The 17709-nt window shown below is 47.5% G+C and overlaps 1 protein-coding gene across 1 annotated transcript in view; it reads right to left on the reverse strand.

Annotated features, from left to right (window-relative positions):
• The window catches only part of ATM (ATM serine/threonine kinase), a 1399724-nt gene that overhangs the window by 799679 nt on the left and 582336 nt on the right, over nt 1–17709 (reverse strand). The window contains exons 23-24 of the mRNA XM_086935231.1: nt 15903–16023; nt 10155–10334 (exon numbers count right to left, since the gene is read on the reverse strand). Coding sequence (XP_086791357.1) covers nt 10155–10334; nt 15903–16023 — 301 coding nt within the window. The remainder of the gene's footprint in view (nt 1–10154; nt 10335–15902; nt 16024–17709) is intronic.

The raw sequence follows: 17709 nt of genomic DNA on the forward strand, positions 1-17709 counted from the left end.
CAGCCTGACTCTGACGCTCCGGGACCGTCGTGCATAAACCCTCCTGTCGCATTACAAATGCCGGCTGGAGCTCACGGAATCACGAGCTGAGGCGCAGTAAATAAGCGGCGTTAGAATGAGCCACCCGCTGGACTAACCTCTTCGACGCGGCACAAATTCCGCCGTGGTGTGGTGGAATTAGACGCATGCGCAGTTCGGACAGCCCCCGGACGTCAGAGACACAGAAGCACCGTGACGTCAGACGGCTGGGGGCCGTCCGATGCATTGAGGAGGCTAAAGAACAGCTGCGACGTACAGATACTGCATGCGCTATCTTGAGCCCGATGCAGCCCTTGGAGGCCCAGAGACCACAAGTGTCTCGGTGAGCCTGAGGGTGGGACCCAGGAAGTGTGACGTGGACCTGCCGGCCGTTCCGGCATCGATGGAGCAGTATGGGGATCGTCTGGCAGATGGAGGGTGCAGTACTGAACCCCACCCTCGACAAATTGTGGCCCACAAGTCAGTGCGCATAAAGAAGTGGGGTGCAACGCTGGAGATTTATGACCGGCCTGGCCCAGGGACTACCCATAAGGTGCCCTGGATGATGTGTGGGCACCTCTGTTGAAGCCTGCTGGCATAGTGAGGGTGAGATTCGTTTTTTTTAATAGGCTGTCTTATATGTTTTCACCTTCCCCTTTTAGTAATTACAGTTTTTACAAAAGAGGGCTTGACCTGCTGTGTGTGGCCTAAGAAGAGTCTGACGGTCTTGACCTGCTCCCTATTGTACCAGGGACAAAGAAGTGGACCTCAAGAGTCGAACGGCTGCCCACTGGTTTAGGCTAGTGCGGTACAACAAGCTACATGAGTACTTTTCCTGGAAATACCCAGATGAACGGTGGCAACTGGACCTGAACTTGACCCTGCTGTTTGCCTCTCCTTGACACAGAGTCTATAAGTGACTCCCCTGAGATCCTGGGGGTCTTTAGAAGTATACTTTTTTGGTGGATTGGGACATAAAAGACTAAGTCAGAAGGCAACATATTGTCCAAGACCAAGCTGGTCGATGTATCTGACCCATGCTCCATCTCGGTCAGCCACAGATTGCGCCCATGTTCTAGTCCATCACGACCATTGACTATCATCAGTGCTTTGTGTTTTTGTGCCTCTCTTATCTACTAAAAACCTTTGAATCATATTCCTGGTTCTCCATATTGGAATGTTGTCATTTTGTTTCACTTTTGTTTTCTAATTCCCTTTGCGATTTTTATTGATTTATGTTTTGACTTAACTATGGTGGTGCTACTTAAATACTTTACACATTGCCCTAAGTTAAGCCTATCTTCTCTTTGCCATAGCTACTAGGGAGTTGAGCTCATGTTATTTGAGGTGAGTCGTCAACCACCCCAACTAATAATCCAATTTCTTAGAAAATGCCATTAGCATAGCAGAATTCAGGTTTCTCGTCTTCCCACCCCTACCCTGCGCATGAGCAAACTAACCCTATCTAATCAGTCCACTAAAACACTGACACACATCTGGGCCAATTGAGACAATTACACCAGATAGAATGAAACAGAAGATAACATGATTGTCTAGAAAAGGAAATAAAGTGAAAAGATTTTCTGGAACTGTTTATGTAGGATGCAACAACAGGTCAAAGTGGGGATGCTGAAAATACATATTAGAATATTTTCTGCAAATCTTATGTTCCCAAACATTGTGTGTTTTTAGGGATGGCATGGAATTTAGTTAGTCTACTACAGCAGCAAGTTGCACCATCTAATGAAACAAAAGGGTTAACATTCACATGGAAACATGGGCCTTCGCAATTGAATGCAGCAGAGTTTCTAGACGATATAGAGAATGATTTGAAGGTGTGGGTGGTCAGAATGATAGGTGGGGCCCTTTTATTGAAAGCCAATTTCCACTTGGGAAAAGGATTCACCTTTTTCGTAACGAAGCCTGCCCAACCTGAGCATCTGCTATGGCATCAGAGTCCAGGCAGTAGTGCTTCGCAAAGGTATGGACAGACTTCCATGTGGCAGCCCTGCAGATGTTTGCAATGGGAACATTACGGAGCAACGCAGTTGTAGCCGCTTTGCCCCTGGTGGAATGAGCCTTAGGCTTACCCACTAAGGTCTTATTAGCCTTTTGATAACATAACTGGATACAGGACACAATCCACCTAAAGATGGACTGTTTAGAGGTAGCAAGACACACCCTTCAGACATCCAGGGAATGAAGAGACCTTTCCGCTGGAGTGGAAGGATTCTGAAAAAACTTAGGTAAAGTTATAGTCTGGTTCACATGAAAATCAGAAATCACCTTGGGAAGGAACTTAGGGTGAGTACGCATCACAACCTTAGCAGCATGAAATACAGTATAAGGTTCCTGGCAACACAATGCCTGAAGTTCACTCACCCTGCGGGCCGATGTAATGGCCACGAGGAACGCCGCCTTCCAGGACAAGTGCTGCAGCGAAGCCTTATGAATAGGTTCAAAAGGCTCCTTTATCAACCTGGACAGCACCACATTCAGTTCCCACAAAGGCGAAGGAAGCCGAACAGGAGGAAATACTTTCTTCAAGTATTCCAAAAAATCCTTTATCACAGGAATCTGGAAGAAGGATGTCTGTGACGGGCATTTCCTGTAGGAAGTCAGCGCAGCGAGATGAACCTTAATAGAATGAAAATTAAGGCCAGACTGCGCCAAATGCAAGAGGTATGAAAAGATGACATCTGTAAAATGTAAATGTACAGGAATTTATATAGCGCAAATCACCGAGCGGTTTCTAAGGAACCCGTCCTGGTATTCCCCTGTGAGATAACCCTGGCAGGGTATCCGCAAGGTGAAAGCCAGGCATCCCGCCGCGAGGGGCCGTTGTGGAGATTAAGCAAGCTATTGCCCAGAGTCGCAGAGTGTGAACCCGTGTATCGAGTAGGCACCGGGGCGAGAATTGTCGAGTCCATGGACATTTTTAGGACTCAAGACCCCGCCGAGCCGGGAATTGAACCCTGGTCCCGGGCTGACCTCTGCTTCCAGGTCTGCCTCCTCTAACCAGTGAGCCACACTTCTCCACATCTTCCTTGCATGTCGTCGGATCATAGTTCTTGGACGTGCACCAGATGCAGAACCTCTTCCACTTGTAAGCATTGGAAGTCCTAGTGCAAGGGCGCTTAGCCTCCTTCAGTATGTCCATACAATCTTCAGATACATTCAAATGGCCATATTGCACTATCTCAGGAGCCAAGCCGCCAAACTCAAAGACGAGAGGTTGGGGTGCACCACATGCCCCCCGAACTTCGTAAGAAGGTCCGGCCGGCACGGCAGCCGTATGTGAGGAAGGAGAGACCAGTGAAGCAGGTCCGTGAACCACCACTGTCTGGGCCATTCCGGAGCAATGAGTATCATCCGCGCCCTGGATTGGGATAGCTTGATGAGCACCGCCGGAATCAGGGGAATGGGCGGAAAAGCGTACAGAAAGCTGTTCGACCAGTTGATCCATAACACATTCCCAAAAGTCCCCCGCTGGTAATACCTGGATGCGAAGTCTCAGCATTTTCTGTTTTTGGCGGTGGCGAACAGATCCACGTCTGGAGTGCCCCACCTGGCGAAGATGTCTCCGAGCACCTCGTTGTTTATGACCCACTCGTGCTTTTCCTGGATCAGTCTGCTGAGTGTGTCCGCCTGAGCATTCTGCACACCTGGCAGATGGGAAGCTGTTATCGTCAGTCCTCTGGCTAGCAGCCAGTGCCAGATCACCTGCGCTTTCTGTGACAGTGTGTGCAATATCGAGCCCCCTGCTTGTTGAGGTAATACATCGTGTCCGTCTGTACAAGCAGAGAGTTGGTCTGGAAGGACGGATGAAAGGCCTTCAGTGCCAAGTGAACAGCTCTGAGTTCCAGGAAATTGATGTGGAACGTGGACTCCGTCAGGGACCACGTTCCTTGGATCTGTAACTGTCCGGAATGAGCTCCCCAGCCGTGGAGAGAAGCATCCGTCACATTAGTTTGAGTGGGAATGTGCTTGTGGAACGGAACCCCCTTGAGGAGGTTCTCTGCTGAACACCACCATCTCGGGGACTGCTGAGCGTGCAGAGATAGTCGTATCCTGTCCTCTCAGTCCCCTCGCCTCTGGTCCCACTGATCCTCCAGACATTCCTGCAGTGGCCGCATGTGTAGGCGTGCATGTGGAGTGAGGAAGATACAAGAAGCCATCAACCCCAGTAGAGAAGACACCGTCCTCACTGTCGTAGATGGAACAGCCATGAGAGCTTGAGCCTTCCGAAGTATCGATAAGCGTCTCTCCTCCGAAGGAGACACGCTTGCTGACAGCGTTTTGATGGAGGCTCCCAAGTACTGTAGGCACTGGACCGGAGTCGGGACAGACTTGGACATGTTTTTGTGCAACCCCAGCTGGTTCAACAGAACGGCCGTCCTGCTGAAGTGCAATTGTGCTTCCTGGAAGGTGGAGGCTTTGATCAACCAGTCGTCCAGGTACGGGTAAACAAACACCTTGTTCTTTCTCAGGTGTGCCGCCACCACTACCATGCACTATGAAAAAGTCCTGGACGCAGACTTCAGTCCAAACCGTAGTACGGAGTATTGATAGTGATTGGCGCCGACCTAGAAGCAAAGGAACCTCCGGTGTTTCCGTGCAATGGGCACAAGGAAGTACGCATCCTGCAGATCTATCGCGCAAAGCCAGTCTCCCCTTTGCAGCGGAGGGTAAATCTGGTGCAAAGACAGCATGCAAAACTCCTCCCTGCGAATCCATTTGTTTTCTTGTTGCAAATCCAGAATGGGCCTGAACTCGTTCTGGTCTTTCTTGCGAACCAGAAAGAAGAGTGAGTAAAGACACTTTCCCATTTAAGACAGAGGGACGTCTTCTATCGCCCTTTTTCTTTTCAGTTGGAACTGCGAGCAAACCGGTAGAATCAATGGAGGCGGGCTGAGAAAACGAAAACTGTATCCATTGCAAACAATATCCAACACCCACTTGTCCCGAGTAATTTTTCTCCACTCTGCCAAGTAATTTTGTATGCTTCCCCCCACCGGAGCGGGCAACGGACAAGCGAGAAGTAGCACCTCCGGTTTTAGACCAGGCCGGGCCCTTGTCGCGGAGGAGGACTGCTAACCACCTCTGCCCCTCTGGCGCTTTTGGAATGGCCGCCGCTGGTACTGCTGCTGCTGCTGTTGCTGCTGTCCAGCCTGCCGACCTTGCCCTCTGCCCTGCGCACTGTAACGCCTTTGGAACGGGCGGAAGGTCTTCCTCTGTTCCTTCGTCTTCTCCAACCCGACAGCCGTCAGGGTTTCAGCCTCCGCCTTCATGCGGGCCATCTCCTCATCCGCATGTCTGCCGAACAGGGTCGCTCCTGAAAACGGTAGGTTGGCGACCCTCTGCAGCGCCTCTGGCTTTAGTGACGTTAGATGCAGCCAGGCGTGGCATCGCAGGTTGATCCCATGGCAGTACCCGTGGGCTGCCAAGAGTGAGGAATCTGCCGCTGAGCTTATCACCTGGTTGGAGACCATCATCCCCTCATTAATGATCTCTTGGAAATCCTCCCTTCTGTCCTTGGGAAGGTGTTCCAGGAACTGCTGCATGGACTCCCATAAGGCCCGGTCCTAACGGCCCAACAGAGCCGAGGCACTTGGGGCCTTCATAGAAGTGGAGGCCGTACTGCAGACTTTCCTGCCGGCCGAGTCCATCAAGCGGCTTTCCTTGTCGGGAGACACCGTCGACGATGGGTGGTAGAGTGTTGTTTTCTCGCCGCCGTCACTATCACCGAGTCCGGTACAGGGTCCGAGCGAAGGAACGCCGGGTCGGAGTCCAAGGCCTTGTATTTCTTTTGAATCCTGGAAGGTGCCGATTTTGTAGAGACAGGGGTTGAGGAAGAGCTCCAATGCAGGTTCTTCCAGCCCTGGCACCAAGGGCAACAAGGGGCGAGACAGCAGTTTCTTATGCAGGGTCTCGAAGATGACTGAGGTCGATGGCGTGGGCACCGTGAGTGTAATGCCCAGTTTCGCCGCCCAACGTAACAACACCTCTTGGAAGGAGACTATGTCATCTACTGGAGACACCCTCGTCCGAGGGGAGTCCGACAATGTAGGCGAATAGTCCCGGGCACTGGATGATTCTGTGTGGCGTGACCTAGACTGGTCCCTCCTGTGGCGCCGTCTGGACCATGTGGAAGACCGACTGTTGCTCCGCCTGGAGCGAGATCTCGACCTCCTTGGCCTCGGTTTGTCCACTGGCCGTGAAGGAGGGAGCATAGGACGTGGAAGCCCCGAAGGTGGTGTCGGGAGATGAGGCAAAGAGAGACCTTGGCGGAGGTGGCGGTGGAGGAGGAGGTGGTTTATGAGGAGGGGGAGGAGGCGGAGGTGGCGTAGGATTACGCGGAGGAGGGTCCTTGGGCAACGGGGGAGGCGTAGGCGTCCTGTGCCGTGAAGGCGAAAAGGCCTAGGAGTACTCCGAGCCCGGAGACTCTACCACTCTCCTCCTTTTCTGCGCCGGCCTTGATGGTGGTGACCTAGAGGCCGACCTCTTCCTGGACGAGCGACGGCGCCACCGCGACCATGGGCTCGTGGAAGCCGAGGAAAGGCTGACTACAGAGCCCTGGGACTCCGTCCCGGTCTTAGAACGCCCCCTAGACGTCGATTTTCTCCTTCTCGACGCTGACCTCTTCTTCGACGTCGAGCGTCTCGGCGTCGATCGTTTTCTCGACGTCGATGATCCTTTTCTCGACGTTTATGATCTTCCTCTTTTTGAAGATCTTCGTCTCGACGGCGAACGTCGAGAGGACGCCGAACGGCGGTGTCGCCTCGACGACTAGCGCAGGTGCCTTCCAGACCCTACACGACGTCGATGGTGTCTCGACGACGAAGCGGTCCTTGACGTCGACCTCATCCGAGATCTCGACGTCACTCACCTCGACGGCGATGTTGCTTCGACCCAGAGCCCTGGGGAGACGGGGAGCAGATGGTGGTCATCCCTCTCGACGTCGAAGCTTTCGAAGTCGACGGAGACCTGGGCCGTTTTCTAGCCTTCTCCTTCCTGGGGAGCCCCCAGAGGCCGAAGTACAGGCAGAGGAAGAGGCCTCTCCATGCCCAGACCCACCTTGACCATGCTGTCTTCTTTGCCCCAGTCCTTGGAGCAGAGTCTTCTCCTTGTCCTTCAGGGTCCTGTTTGAGAACTGCTGGCAGATCTCACAGTCCGCAGTGACATGAGAAGAAGGGAGACACAGGATACACACCCTGTGTGGATCAGATTTGGCCTTCTTCCTGGCACACTCAGGGCATTTGTCAAATAAGGAAGGCATATCTGACAAAAGAGTGGCCAAACTCACGAGAAAACTCCAGCAAAGGGAAGAAGGAACAAAAACACGTCGAGTGAAACACTCTAAACACTTGAAAAGTGCAAAAAATTAGATAAAACACCCAAACAGGGAACAGCTCAATGCTCCAGGGTCCTGCTAGCAGGAGCCGGAAAAAAGAACTGAAAGTGGAGGGGGTTGCTGTGCATTCTGGGATACCGATAGTTCTGGAAAGTTTCCTTATAGGCACGGTATCCCTTTTAAAGCCACATAATGGCAGCCTATGGGGGCTTGTCTGTCCATCCCTTCCTCTCTATCATTCCAAGGATTTTGTGAAGAGGGACGTTTCTCTATGGGTGAAACTTGGCAGACTATACTGAATATGATATTGGTGAAATATATTTTGCATTTCTAGTTGAAGTACTGGACAGTGTAGCCTTGCATGTATAGGCTGCATTATTTGTCTTTAATTCTCTCTTAAGTGTCTATGCAGGACTGCACAGAAGACCGTTTAAGAGATTATTTTTGATTGCTCCGGGGTCCCCGCATATGAGCGGGACTATTCACTAGATTAGGGCTATACACAGAGATCCCCTACTACAGAACTGTGCCTACTGCACAACCTTGCTTGGCCAACAAAAGCACATCAGAAATATGTGTCATCATGAGATCAATGCATCCTTGCATTCCAAATCGGTTCCGCCATCCAACGTAAACAGACTTCACAAAGGACAGCCATGCCAAAAAGAGAACATCTACCATCTCCACCAGGAGATTAAATGAGCTCTGGTGCTCCTGCTCAATCTCCAGGAAGGAAGGTGGAGACTCTGGACGTTAGGTTGAAGTACCTGTACCTTTGACTGTGAGAGGAGTTCCATTCTAGGTGGCAGATGAATGGGGGAAAACTGAGATAGGCGCAGAAAGTCTGCATACCCTTTTAAGCCAATCTGAGGCAATAAGAATGACTTGGGTGCGGTCTTGGCGTAGCTAGTTCACCCCTCGACGAATCAAAGGTATTGAGGGAAATGCTTAGTGCAGAGAAAAATACCCTGGGTTCCTGCAACGGAACCTGGAGGACACAGAACTATGAGTAATATGCATTTACTTGTGTAGCAAATACATTTACTAGTGGTGTGGGGATCAGAGGACAAAGATTATCTCTTCCACCTTTAGGTGTAGGCACTACTCCCTGTTGGCACTTTGATGAATATTAGCTCTCATGTTCTGGGAGCATGCCAGATGGTTTGTGACCAGCTAGAGCTTTTGTGCCTAAGCAACAATATTGGCAGAGCCTGCTGCAAAGGTGTCAAGGTGCAGCCTGGTGCTAAATTAGACTGAACGGTACCGGGGGAAGGAACTGCTGGCAGAAGTCCAACTGAGGGACCCTGTGGGTTTTTGAGAACAGAGGGACCCAGGAGCGGTCAATAATAATTGCAATAATTACTCCCTAAAGCCAACAATCTACTACAAAGTCAACAATGGTCTTGGAAATTCAAGGTGCTTTGACATTGTGTGATGCCACCAGAATCGTATCCTTTTTGTGCTGTCTTCTCCCTGGTGTGGAAATGACATAAAAGGGTATGGAAATGAAATAAAAGGGTTTCAAGCCCCACATGGCTTTCTTATGCTTTCACTGAGACTCATCTTTTGATTTTGCCTTGGACTCACTCAAAGACAACTATCAGTATCAGCTGTATGAATAGGCTTGAGACCTCAAAAAGGACCAGCTCAGCTTCCTATGCTCATCAACTTATTGCTTGGCTTTGAGCTTCCTGATCACATTCGGATGACTCCGGGAGCATGTGTTGCAGGCCTTTGAGTATGGTTTAGATCCTAGAAATCAAGAGGCAGACTTTGTGAAACTGACATCTGCTTCCTACAATGCACAGCAGTACCTAAACCCTGTAGCTCTAGGAAGAACCATCCCTGTTCACAGTCAAGAAAAACACGTTTGTAAAATCGGTAAAAACATAGACAAAGGTGGTAGCAGAGCTCCAGAACTATGTGGAGATGTGAACTACACAGATGGATGGCCTCTTGGCTCTTTTGAGTCGGAGGATGTGCCAGAGAGTCGGAGGACGGTTATGTGGAACTTTTTGACCTGGTGCAGCGTAGTGGAAGACCCCAGTTATAGGTTTTCATTGTCATTGAGGGAGGGTGATGAAAGCTGGCCTTGGTAGTTGCTGCAGACTAATGTACAGGCTGAGGCTTACCTGGGAAATGTACTGAGCACAGTACATTTAACAAATGTAAAAAAAACACAAAATCATAAGCTAAAGCCCAGTGATAAAGCAATAACAAAGTGTGTTAATGAAATATAATTCAGGGAACTGGAGGAATTTCCTGCATACCAATAACAAGGGAAGTATAATGCCTAAAAACAACTAAGGATCAGGTCCAGTGTCCAATATTGGGGGGAGAAACAGACAGATCTGAGCAACATTCTATATGCTGATTGTATGGCCTAGCTGACTTCATGCTACTCATACAATTCATCCAGTTCCATCATTAGGTGGAACACTATTCCTATAAATTGCCAATGACATGTAATCAGCCAAATGATTACTAAATCATATTGTAAATCAAAATATGTCTGCCTTACTCTTACCAGAAGTAATAGTGTTTGTATGTGCATGGAAGCAAGCATCATGAAAAAGGAGCACTCAACCTAAAGGGCTTAAGAATTTCTGTAGCTTGTTTGATGAATGCCTAATTTGTCAGCCCCTCACAACAAGACAAGCAATATTTTTCTTATCTCTGTATAATTTTCAAAACAGAGGATATAAAACAGGAATCAGCATACATTTTGAAACTCCTACATCAAAAGACATTGCAGCAAACTGCATAACGAAAAGATACTTGCCTTTTTGATGAGTTGAGTGTCGAGTCCGTTTTCCTTGACTGACTGACAAATAGCAAACAGGGCTTGCTTTTCACAAATGGGACTGCAACACATAATCGCAGATACCAACATCAACAAAGTAGCTTTTCTATTGCACTCTTCATCTGGGAAATCCTCCGAAATTGCACCACCTTGAGACTTCTTCAAAAACAGAAGAAAATACAAATGTAACAATGTCAACAGAACATTTCATGAAATTCGAAACAGGCTTGCAAATGAACAGGATAAATAAGCAACCAGGTTTAATTTCTTCCTTTGATCCTTTCTAACTAAATAATAAGTACCTTAAGACAGTCCTGTTGGATTCAGGTTATCATCGCTTTAGTAGGACTTTTCATACGATTATAATGCCAGAATGGCCCAAAAGTGGCAGCAAAGAAACAGGGTGTACTGTTTGCGCCTAGACTGATCTAGCAGTTATCCTTACATAATGGAAGGAGGAATGTTCCATATGCATCACACAGTCCCTTCATATGCAAAGCCCTTTCCAATGGATAATATAATTTACTCTCAGCTCTGCTTGCACCAGGCACACCTTTATCTCCATTTTGGCATCACATGCACAATGCAGCAAGACACCCGAACATAACCTATAAATACTGCACTGCATGTATGATGTGCTAAAGGCTCATGTAGACAGCCTCAAACCAATGCAAGATGTTTATCATGTACATGGTGCAACCTAACACACACACACGCAAACTATACCACTGCATTAGTTCTATCAAATGTTTTGAAGTTAGACACAAACTGTAAACAATGCATACATTGACTTACGTGTTGAATTCAGACAGGCAAACATACATCCTGTAAAATAATTGACATTAGTATTAAGTGCCCGGGTTCGCACTAGAACAGAATATGGACCTGGGCACCACAGAAAACAAGCAGTTGCAATGCAATAGGTCTCGCATTTACTCGAGTTTAAGCTATTGGCACTGTAAATGGCAATTCATTTTATTTATGTTTTAAAAACGAAAACAAAAATAAAAGACATTGTCATTTGCAATGTCAATAGCTCAAACTCGCGCAAATGCGAGACCTACAGCTTTGCAAATGCTTGTTAGTACATGTAAGTCACAACATGTCTTTTACATATTCTGGTAGTAAAAACACGAAACTGTGAAAGGAACTGGTAGCCCCATTGGCGACTACAGGGTTAGACACTGACCTCTCACTTATCCTAATTCCTGGGAGGGGCGACCAAAGTTGATGCTCCAATGTAACAAACAAATCATTACATTAAGCCCGACTTAATGCCCAAGTCGAATTTGATTTTAACTTGACGCTGTGTGCAATTTTTACAAAGTTGCAACTTTGTTGCTCACAGTCTCCTGTTCCTGTTGATTGTTGCACACGGGTTTGGTCCCCAATACTGCTTTCGGCCCTCCTTACGCAATATGTAAACGACTCCCACGAAAGTACACAACACAAGTGTACAATGGGGAAAGGTGTTACCTCTCCCGGTGGAAATCCACAAGAAGTGATGGCCCAAAAGGCCAGCTTCAAAGAGGAAGCTGCCTTTCATGGGCAAAGGGCAAACACTTGGGAGAGGGGTTGCTCTATTGTTTAGGTAGACAGGATGGCACTTGGGAAAGAAGTGGAACAACCATTGGCAAATAGTTTTTTAGGGGCCTGTAGCCCCTCCCACGCCCCCCTCCCCCCTGGTAGCCACACCTCTGGGTTGGGCTAAGGAGCTCTGCACACAAAGAGGGGTTCTGCTTTGTTGGAAATGGGCAGAATGGAGCCTTCTGGAAAAGCTAGATGCCACACTTCACAGAAGTAGTCATCAGGAGGGAGGGATCCTGGCAACACTTTGGCTACTGGCTGTGGCATCCCTGAGGGCATTTTCTGTGCAAAAAAAGGGCACGACAGGCACAGAGAACTCAGATCTGATTGGACTGGAGAACAGGGCCGAAAAAAGACTGCCCTGCTGAACGAAAAACCAGGAGAAGAGAGGCTGCCCCTAAGTTGGACTGCACCTGCTGCACCTTGGGCTGGCACAGGAATGGATGGTGCGCACTGTGTCCTGCTCATGGAGAAGTCGACTCTGGAGCCCATCCAGAAGCAAGAGAGTCCAAGGGCCAGTTGACTAACGACCTGTTCACAGCACAGGGCCACAAAAAGCTAATGGTAGCCTGGCTGGTGAGTTAGTAGCCAAAATCTTCGGATCATAACTTCTTGCCCTTGTACAGCCTAAAGGACAGGTGGTTGACGCTCAAAAATAACCCCGGAGTCTGCAGGTCCTGGAAGAAGCATCGGAGTGCAGCTTGGTCACCCAGAGGGCAAGGTAACACCAAAAGAAGGGAATCACTGGAACCGCTGTACCAGACGATTGGTAGCCCAGTGGGAGCTGAAATTCTGCTGAGCAGAAGTGGACTTTGAGGGAAGTCAAATCCTGTTGCTAGGATATCCTTGCCAAGCCCATGAATGAAGGAGTAGCCATAGGAATACCCCGTCGACCACAAAGGCATCTTCAGAGTCATGTTTCGCTTATATTAATATCAGTCCAATAGAACTCAATGGCAAAGGACCACTGGAACTGGATTGGAAACTGCTTTTCGTGATGAGGTAACCATTTCTGTGGACCTTGCTGGGCCCCTTAATTGACTTCCTGCCTAAAGTAACTCTAAATAACCTTCTAGATACCCAAGTGTCAAATTAAGTAAATTTATTAACGTCTCTTCGTGGTAAAGTAAAAAGTTGTGATTTCCATCCTACCTTGTAAATTCTTTATCTCAAGAACCCTCCAGTGGATCTTCTTTATTTTGCTGTTTAAAAGTGCATAAATTGGTGTCGGATTCTTGAGGATCTCGTTTTTTCGCCTTCAGTTGTTGTGGTGCTGTTCAAATGCTTTATGCTTTTTCTTTTAAACAAACTTTATTTCCGTTTATTTTGCATACAACATACATCTGTGAAATAGCAGTGCACATTGGTCTTGGGCAGATAATGCCACCCTTTGACGGACCTGCTGATGTTGGCAATGTCCTTGTCATGCCCCATCTGCACGTTGCAGCTTGGAAGTTCACTGTAGCCCCTTCAGCTATGCTCCATGCACCGTACATATACCCCCCGTCCCCAGCTCCCGGCTATAAGGCCTCAAACAACAACTATGACTCCCACCCTGCACTGCTGTCTTCCCGTGAGCATCATTCATATTGGTTAGTGTGCTCCCTGGCACTCCAGGCAAATGCGTTATGCTTGTTCTTTTATGTAAGCGTGTCTGCTCAGAGCCACAGCTACCCAGGGCTGAGCTAAGGTTTAAGAACGAAACCTGACTGGTCCTAATGGATGTCGGTAAGTTTATTACATGATGAGGTCAACCAACCACTAGCTGATTTAAACTAAGTGTGCCTAGGCATCAACAAAGAGGCAGCAGTGTCATTCGGGTTGACTCGCCTTTATCAATAAAACTGTAGAAATTGCGAGGATGAGGTGCTAGAAATTCCCCAAAAAAGATGAGACGAACTGGGACAACACCTTCAAGCAGTGTACATCGTTCATGTGCTGGGGGTGGTCACAGATAGTTATGCTCTGGATCCTAATTTGTTTTTGTGAATAACGTGTGAGTTATAGAATCCCAATCCTTCTGCAAAAGACCTTCTGCAGTGCTGGAAGCTCACACTCCAGCATCAGCACACTTATGTCCTGAAGAGACCCACGTAAACTGCATATAGGTTTGAAACGTTGACATTCTAATAAAGATTGTAGAATAGTCGAACCGTTGAAGGAAGTAATCAAGGAATACATCTTGAACTGCTGATTTATATGACATTTGTGAGACATCCCGATTGTGTATATGTATCATTGTTAATGTTACACATCACTGCACCATTGAGCACTGCGCAGTCTGAACTATTTTAACTATATATGCTACTTTACACCTATTTTGAGAATAAATAGAGCAATTTGGTTATAATGTGGAGAGAGAGTACTGTGTACTTTTTATTTACAAAACAAAGTGAAGCACAGGCCAAAATGCTCTCTCCAGCCCAGAGTGGTTCCCTTCCTGGAAGATCTACTGAGAAATTAAATTCAACTTAAATAGAGGTGGGAAAGTATTTTAAAACATAAACTTTATGCAAAATAAGCCTTGCTGGCGTGACAGCACTGTGGGGAAAAGAGCGCTGTATGTGGAGCCACGCTCTTCCGGCACAAAAGTACAAGGAGCAAAACGAAGTGTGCCATGGGAGATAAAGTTTCCATCAGCACAGAAAACTTCTGTATATAAATCCTTTTTATGGTGAACACATACCAGCACTCTTAAATTATTTTGCATTAGCCAGGGGGCTTTGCTACAAAAGAGACTGGAGTGCAGAACAAAACATGCTAACCAGCAAAAAGTGGACATTTAAAAAACGAAAAAAAACAACTGGACAATAAACTGCATTCCTAGAAATATTTACTCAAACTCAATTAAATGTAACTAAAATAAAGATGAGATTTTAGAACCTAAAGTCAGTAAAAAATTCCCGCCACTGTGAGAGAACTCCAGGGGGGAAAAACGCTATATGTGGAGCCAGACATTCCCACCATGAAAGTACAATAAAAACCCATCACTTACAACAATTTTATTTTGTATTTTACTTGAGTTTTATATAGCGCTGGCTAGACCCGGAGATATCAGAGTGCTTTACATGAGACGAGTTACATAGGTTACAAGTTACACATTGTTACAGAAGGTACGTCAATTACAAGTTACATCTGTTGGTTCAAGGCGTGTAGAGGGTAAGGCGGTAATGTAAAAGTGCGACAGTGAGGGAAATTAAGCAGAGAATTGGCAAAAGGAAAAACAGAGCAAGTAGGGGGGAGAGAGATTCAGGGGAGAGAGGAAAGGAATGGGGGAGGCAAGCAAAGAATGAAAGAGGGAAGGGGAGGGGGGGTAGGAGACACAGCGAGGAGACGAGGAAGTAACTGTGTCTGAGGTTCGGCTGGGTGAGAGACGGCTCCCCGCGGTAAAGGGATCATTCCCAGCATTCCATTTTGTGTGATTCCCTTGTCACGGTGGACTCTCTTAGCTGGGTCGCTGAGACTCCAGGGCATACATGCTGGATCCCTCCCCACCAAGGGGGGAGGAGTGCAATCCCCTAACCATACTCAGCAACATCAATCCTACATCTGTACAACCTCCCTCTTTTTTACTGATACTCTAAAGAAGCTACTATCTCTATTAAGTTGCTATTACCCCGTCCTAATCACTTTATACAATATAAGATGCAGGGAATGTAAAAAAATAAATAAAGTAAAAATAAAAATAAAAAAATAAATCAGGCATTGCACTGCAAGTTTGCAACATATGCAAATATAACACACATGCCATCAATGTAAATATTTGACTGAAGACTAGCAACTCAAAGCAGAACCCTTTCCGCTGCTTCTCAGTCACTTATGCTCTCCAGCAGGGTCACCTCTGCCCCTCTAGACATTTTGACATTTACTTGTTAGGGAGTTAATAAAGAACCTAGCCTTTTTAATCAGAGCTAGGTGAATGGAAACCATCTTTATATAAATATACACATCCTAAGCGACTTGTCCTGGAACTAAACTACCTAAGACATGGATAAGGAAGAAAGAGTATGAGACTTTCTGTCTTCAAAATCATATCCCTGTTCCCTAATATCTGCTATTTGCTTAGCCTACTGAGGCACCAAAAAACCACAAGGTAACCAGAGTCTCATGACATTTTCCTGAAAATAAAGAATCTCTTACCATATATCTCATTCCTTCTTGAACTTTGAGGTAAACATTATCAAATGCCTTTTGTTGAAGCTTCACGGCTAGAGATTTCAGCATACCAGAAGAATCACGACATCTTGTATCCTGAAACAACCTGGAAAACAGATATGCAATCTACAAATTAAATTGTGGCAAACAACTTCCTCCCCCAAAGAACAGAAGACAAACAAACAGGCAAAGGGCAATGAAAAGCAACCATATAAATGTGTTAAATCTCACAAACTAGTGATATTTAACACCTTTATATGGTTTGGTTTGATAAATATGTGAAATGAGCAGCAAGGAACTAGGGTTTGTGGATTCATAGTCACAAAGTGACTATGAATCCACAAACCCTAGTTCCTTGCTGCTCATTTCACATATTTATCAAACCTTTCTTAAGATTTCCTTGTCTCGCCATAGACTGAGCTATAATATACTGTGAATCTTTGTTAAGACTAATTATTTCTCCAATTGTTGTGTGTGGGTTATTTACGTTTAAACGTTTTTAACCAGCTTGAGGAAATATTTGACAGCTAATTATCAATATTAAGGGCCTGGTTTAGATATCGGCTGACTGGTTACTCTGTCACAACTGTGACGGATATCCTGTCCGCAAAAATATAGATCCCATAGGATATAATGGGATTTATATTTTGGTATGAAGGAGATCTGTCACTGTTGTGACTGGTTAACACATCAGACGAGATCTAAATCAGGCCTTAACCCCTTCGCTGCAGGGGTTATTCCCCCGCTGTGCTGGGGGGAGGGGGGCGCGCACAGCGCCCCCATGCTCATGATGTTGACGGAGAAACCTGGCCCTGCAGGAGGCGACGATGGGGCCTCCCGGAGCGGAGGAGCGGGCGCGGCTGAGGGGCAGTGTCCATGTGGAGTGAAGGTACTTGTGGTTTTCATTTGAAACGCCTCTTCATCTCCTGGCCCTAACTATATGTGCTGCCGATAGTGAGCTGGGGTCCCACCTGTACTGGCTGTGGAGGCACGGAGCGCTGACCGGCGCGGACCTATCGCCCGTCCTGCGTCTAAGGAGAGAGGAGGGCATCGTCGTCGGCTGGACTGGAGACTTCTGCCGGCCCAACCTGCGGCTGGGAGCATTACCCGACCTAGGGAGCTGAAGGTGGTCACCGAGACCGATGAATAACTGTAAGGCTGTCCGGCGCTCATAATCAACACACGCTGGAAAGGCCAGTCCCGACTGGGAGTCCGAACAGCCGGGGGGGGCTATCCTGCTGCGAACTAAGGGCACTACCCATTAACTGCACTGGGCCAGCTCTTGCAGTGGATCATCTATCGTCCGGAGGATTTGAACCAAAAAAAGGTGAGGCAAACTGTATGTCTCGTTGCACCCACCGGGCGGTGAATCTCTCCCCTGCCGTACAATAAGGTTACTGGTGTACCAGGAGGGCGTGGTGGCACTGTCGCACCTTTACAGACAACGCTCACCTGTGGCAACTGACACCTGAACATTCCCTACGTCGCGGAGAACTTTCCTTGAGAGCGGTTGCACATTGACTTGTATCACATTGCCCACGTCTGGAGGGCCTAAGACGAGGGTTGGTGCTGGCGGCGCACTAGTAAAGGGACGGATGGCGAAACAGGCAGACCAGGATCAAACCGCCTCCAAGCTGGACACTATGCTGGCGGCTATGGAGCGCTTGGAGGAATACCTACAACTCACTCGCAGGTCACTGGAGACAAAGATTGATAGCGTAGCCATTTACCTCACGCACCTCAGAGCGGATCATAAGAAACTGTCTGAACGCACAGCTGCCCTTGTAGCTAC

Source organism: Lissotriton vulgaris, chromosome 8 (assembly GCF_964263255.1).
Source record: "Lissotriton vulgaris chromosome 8, aLisVul1.2, whole genome shotgun sequence".
NCBI lineage: Eukaryota > Metazoa > Chordata > Amphibia > Caudata > Salamandridae > Lissotriton > Lissotriton vulgaris.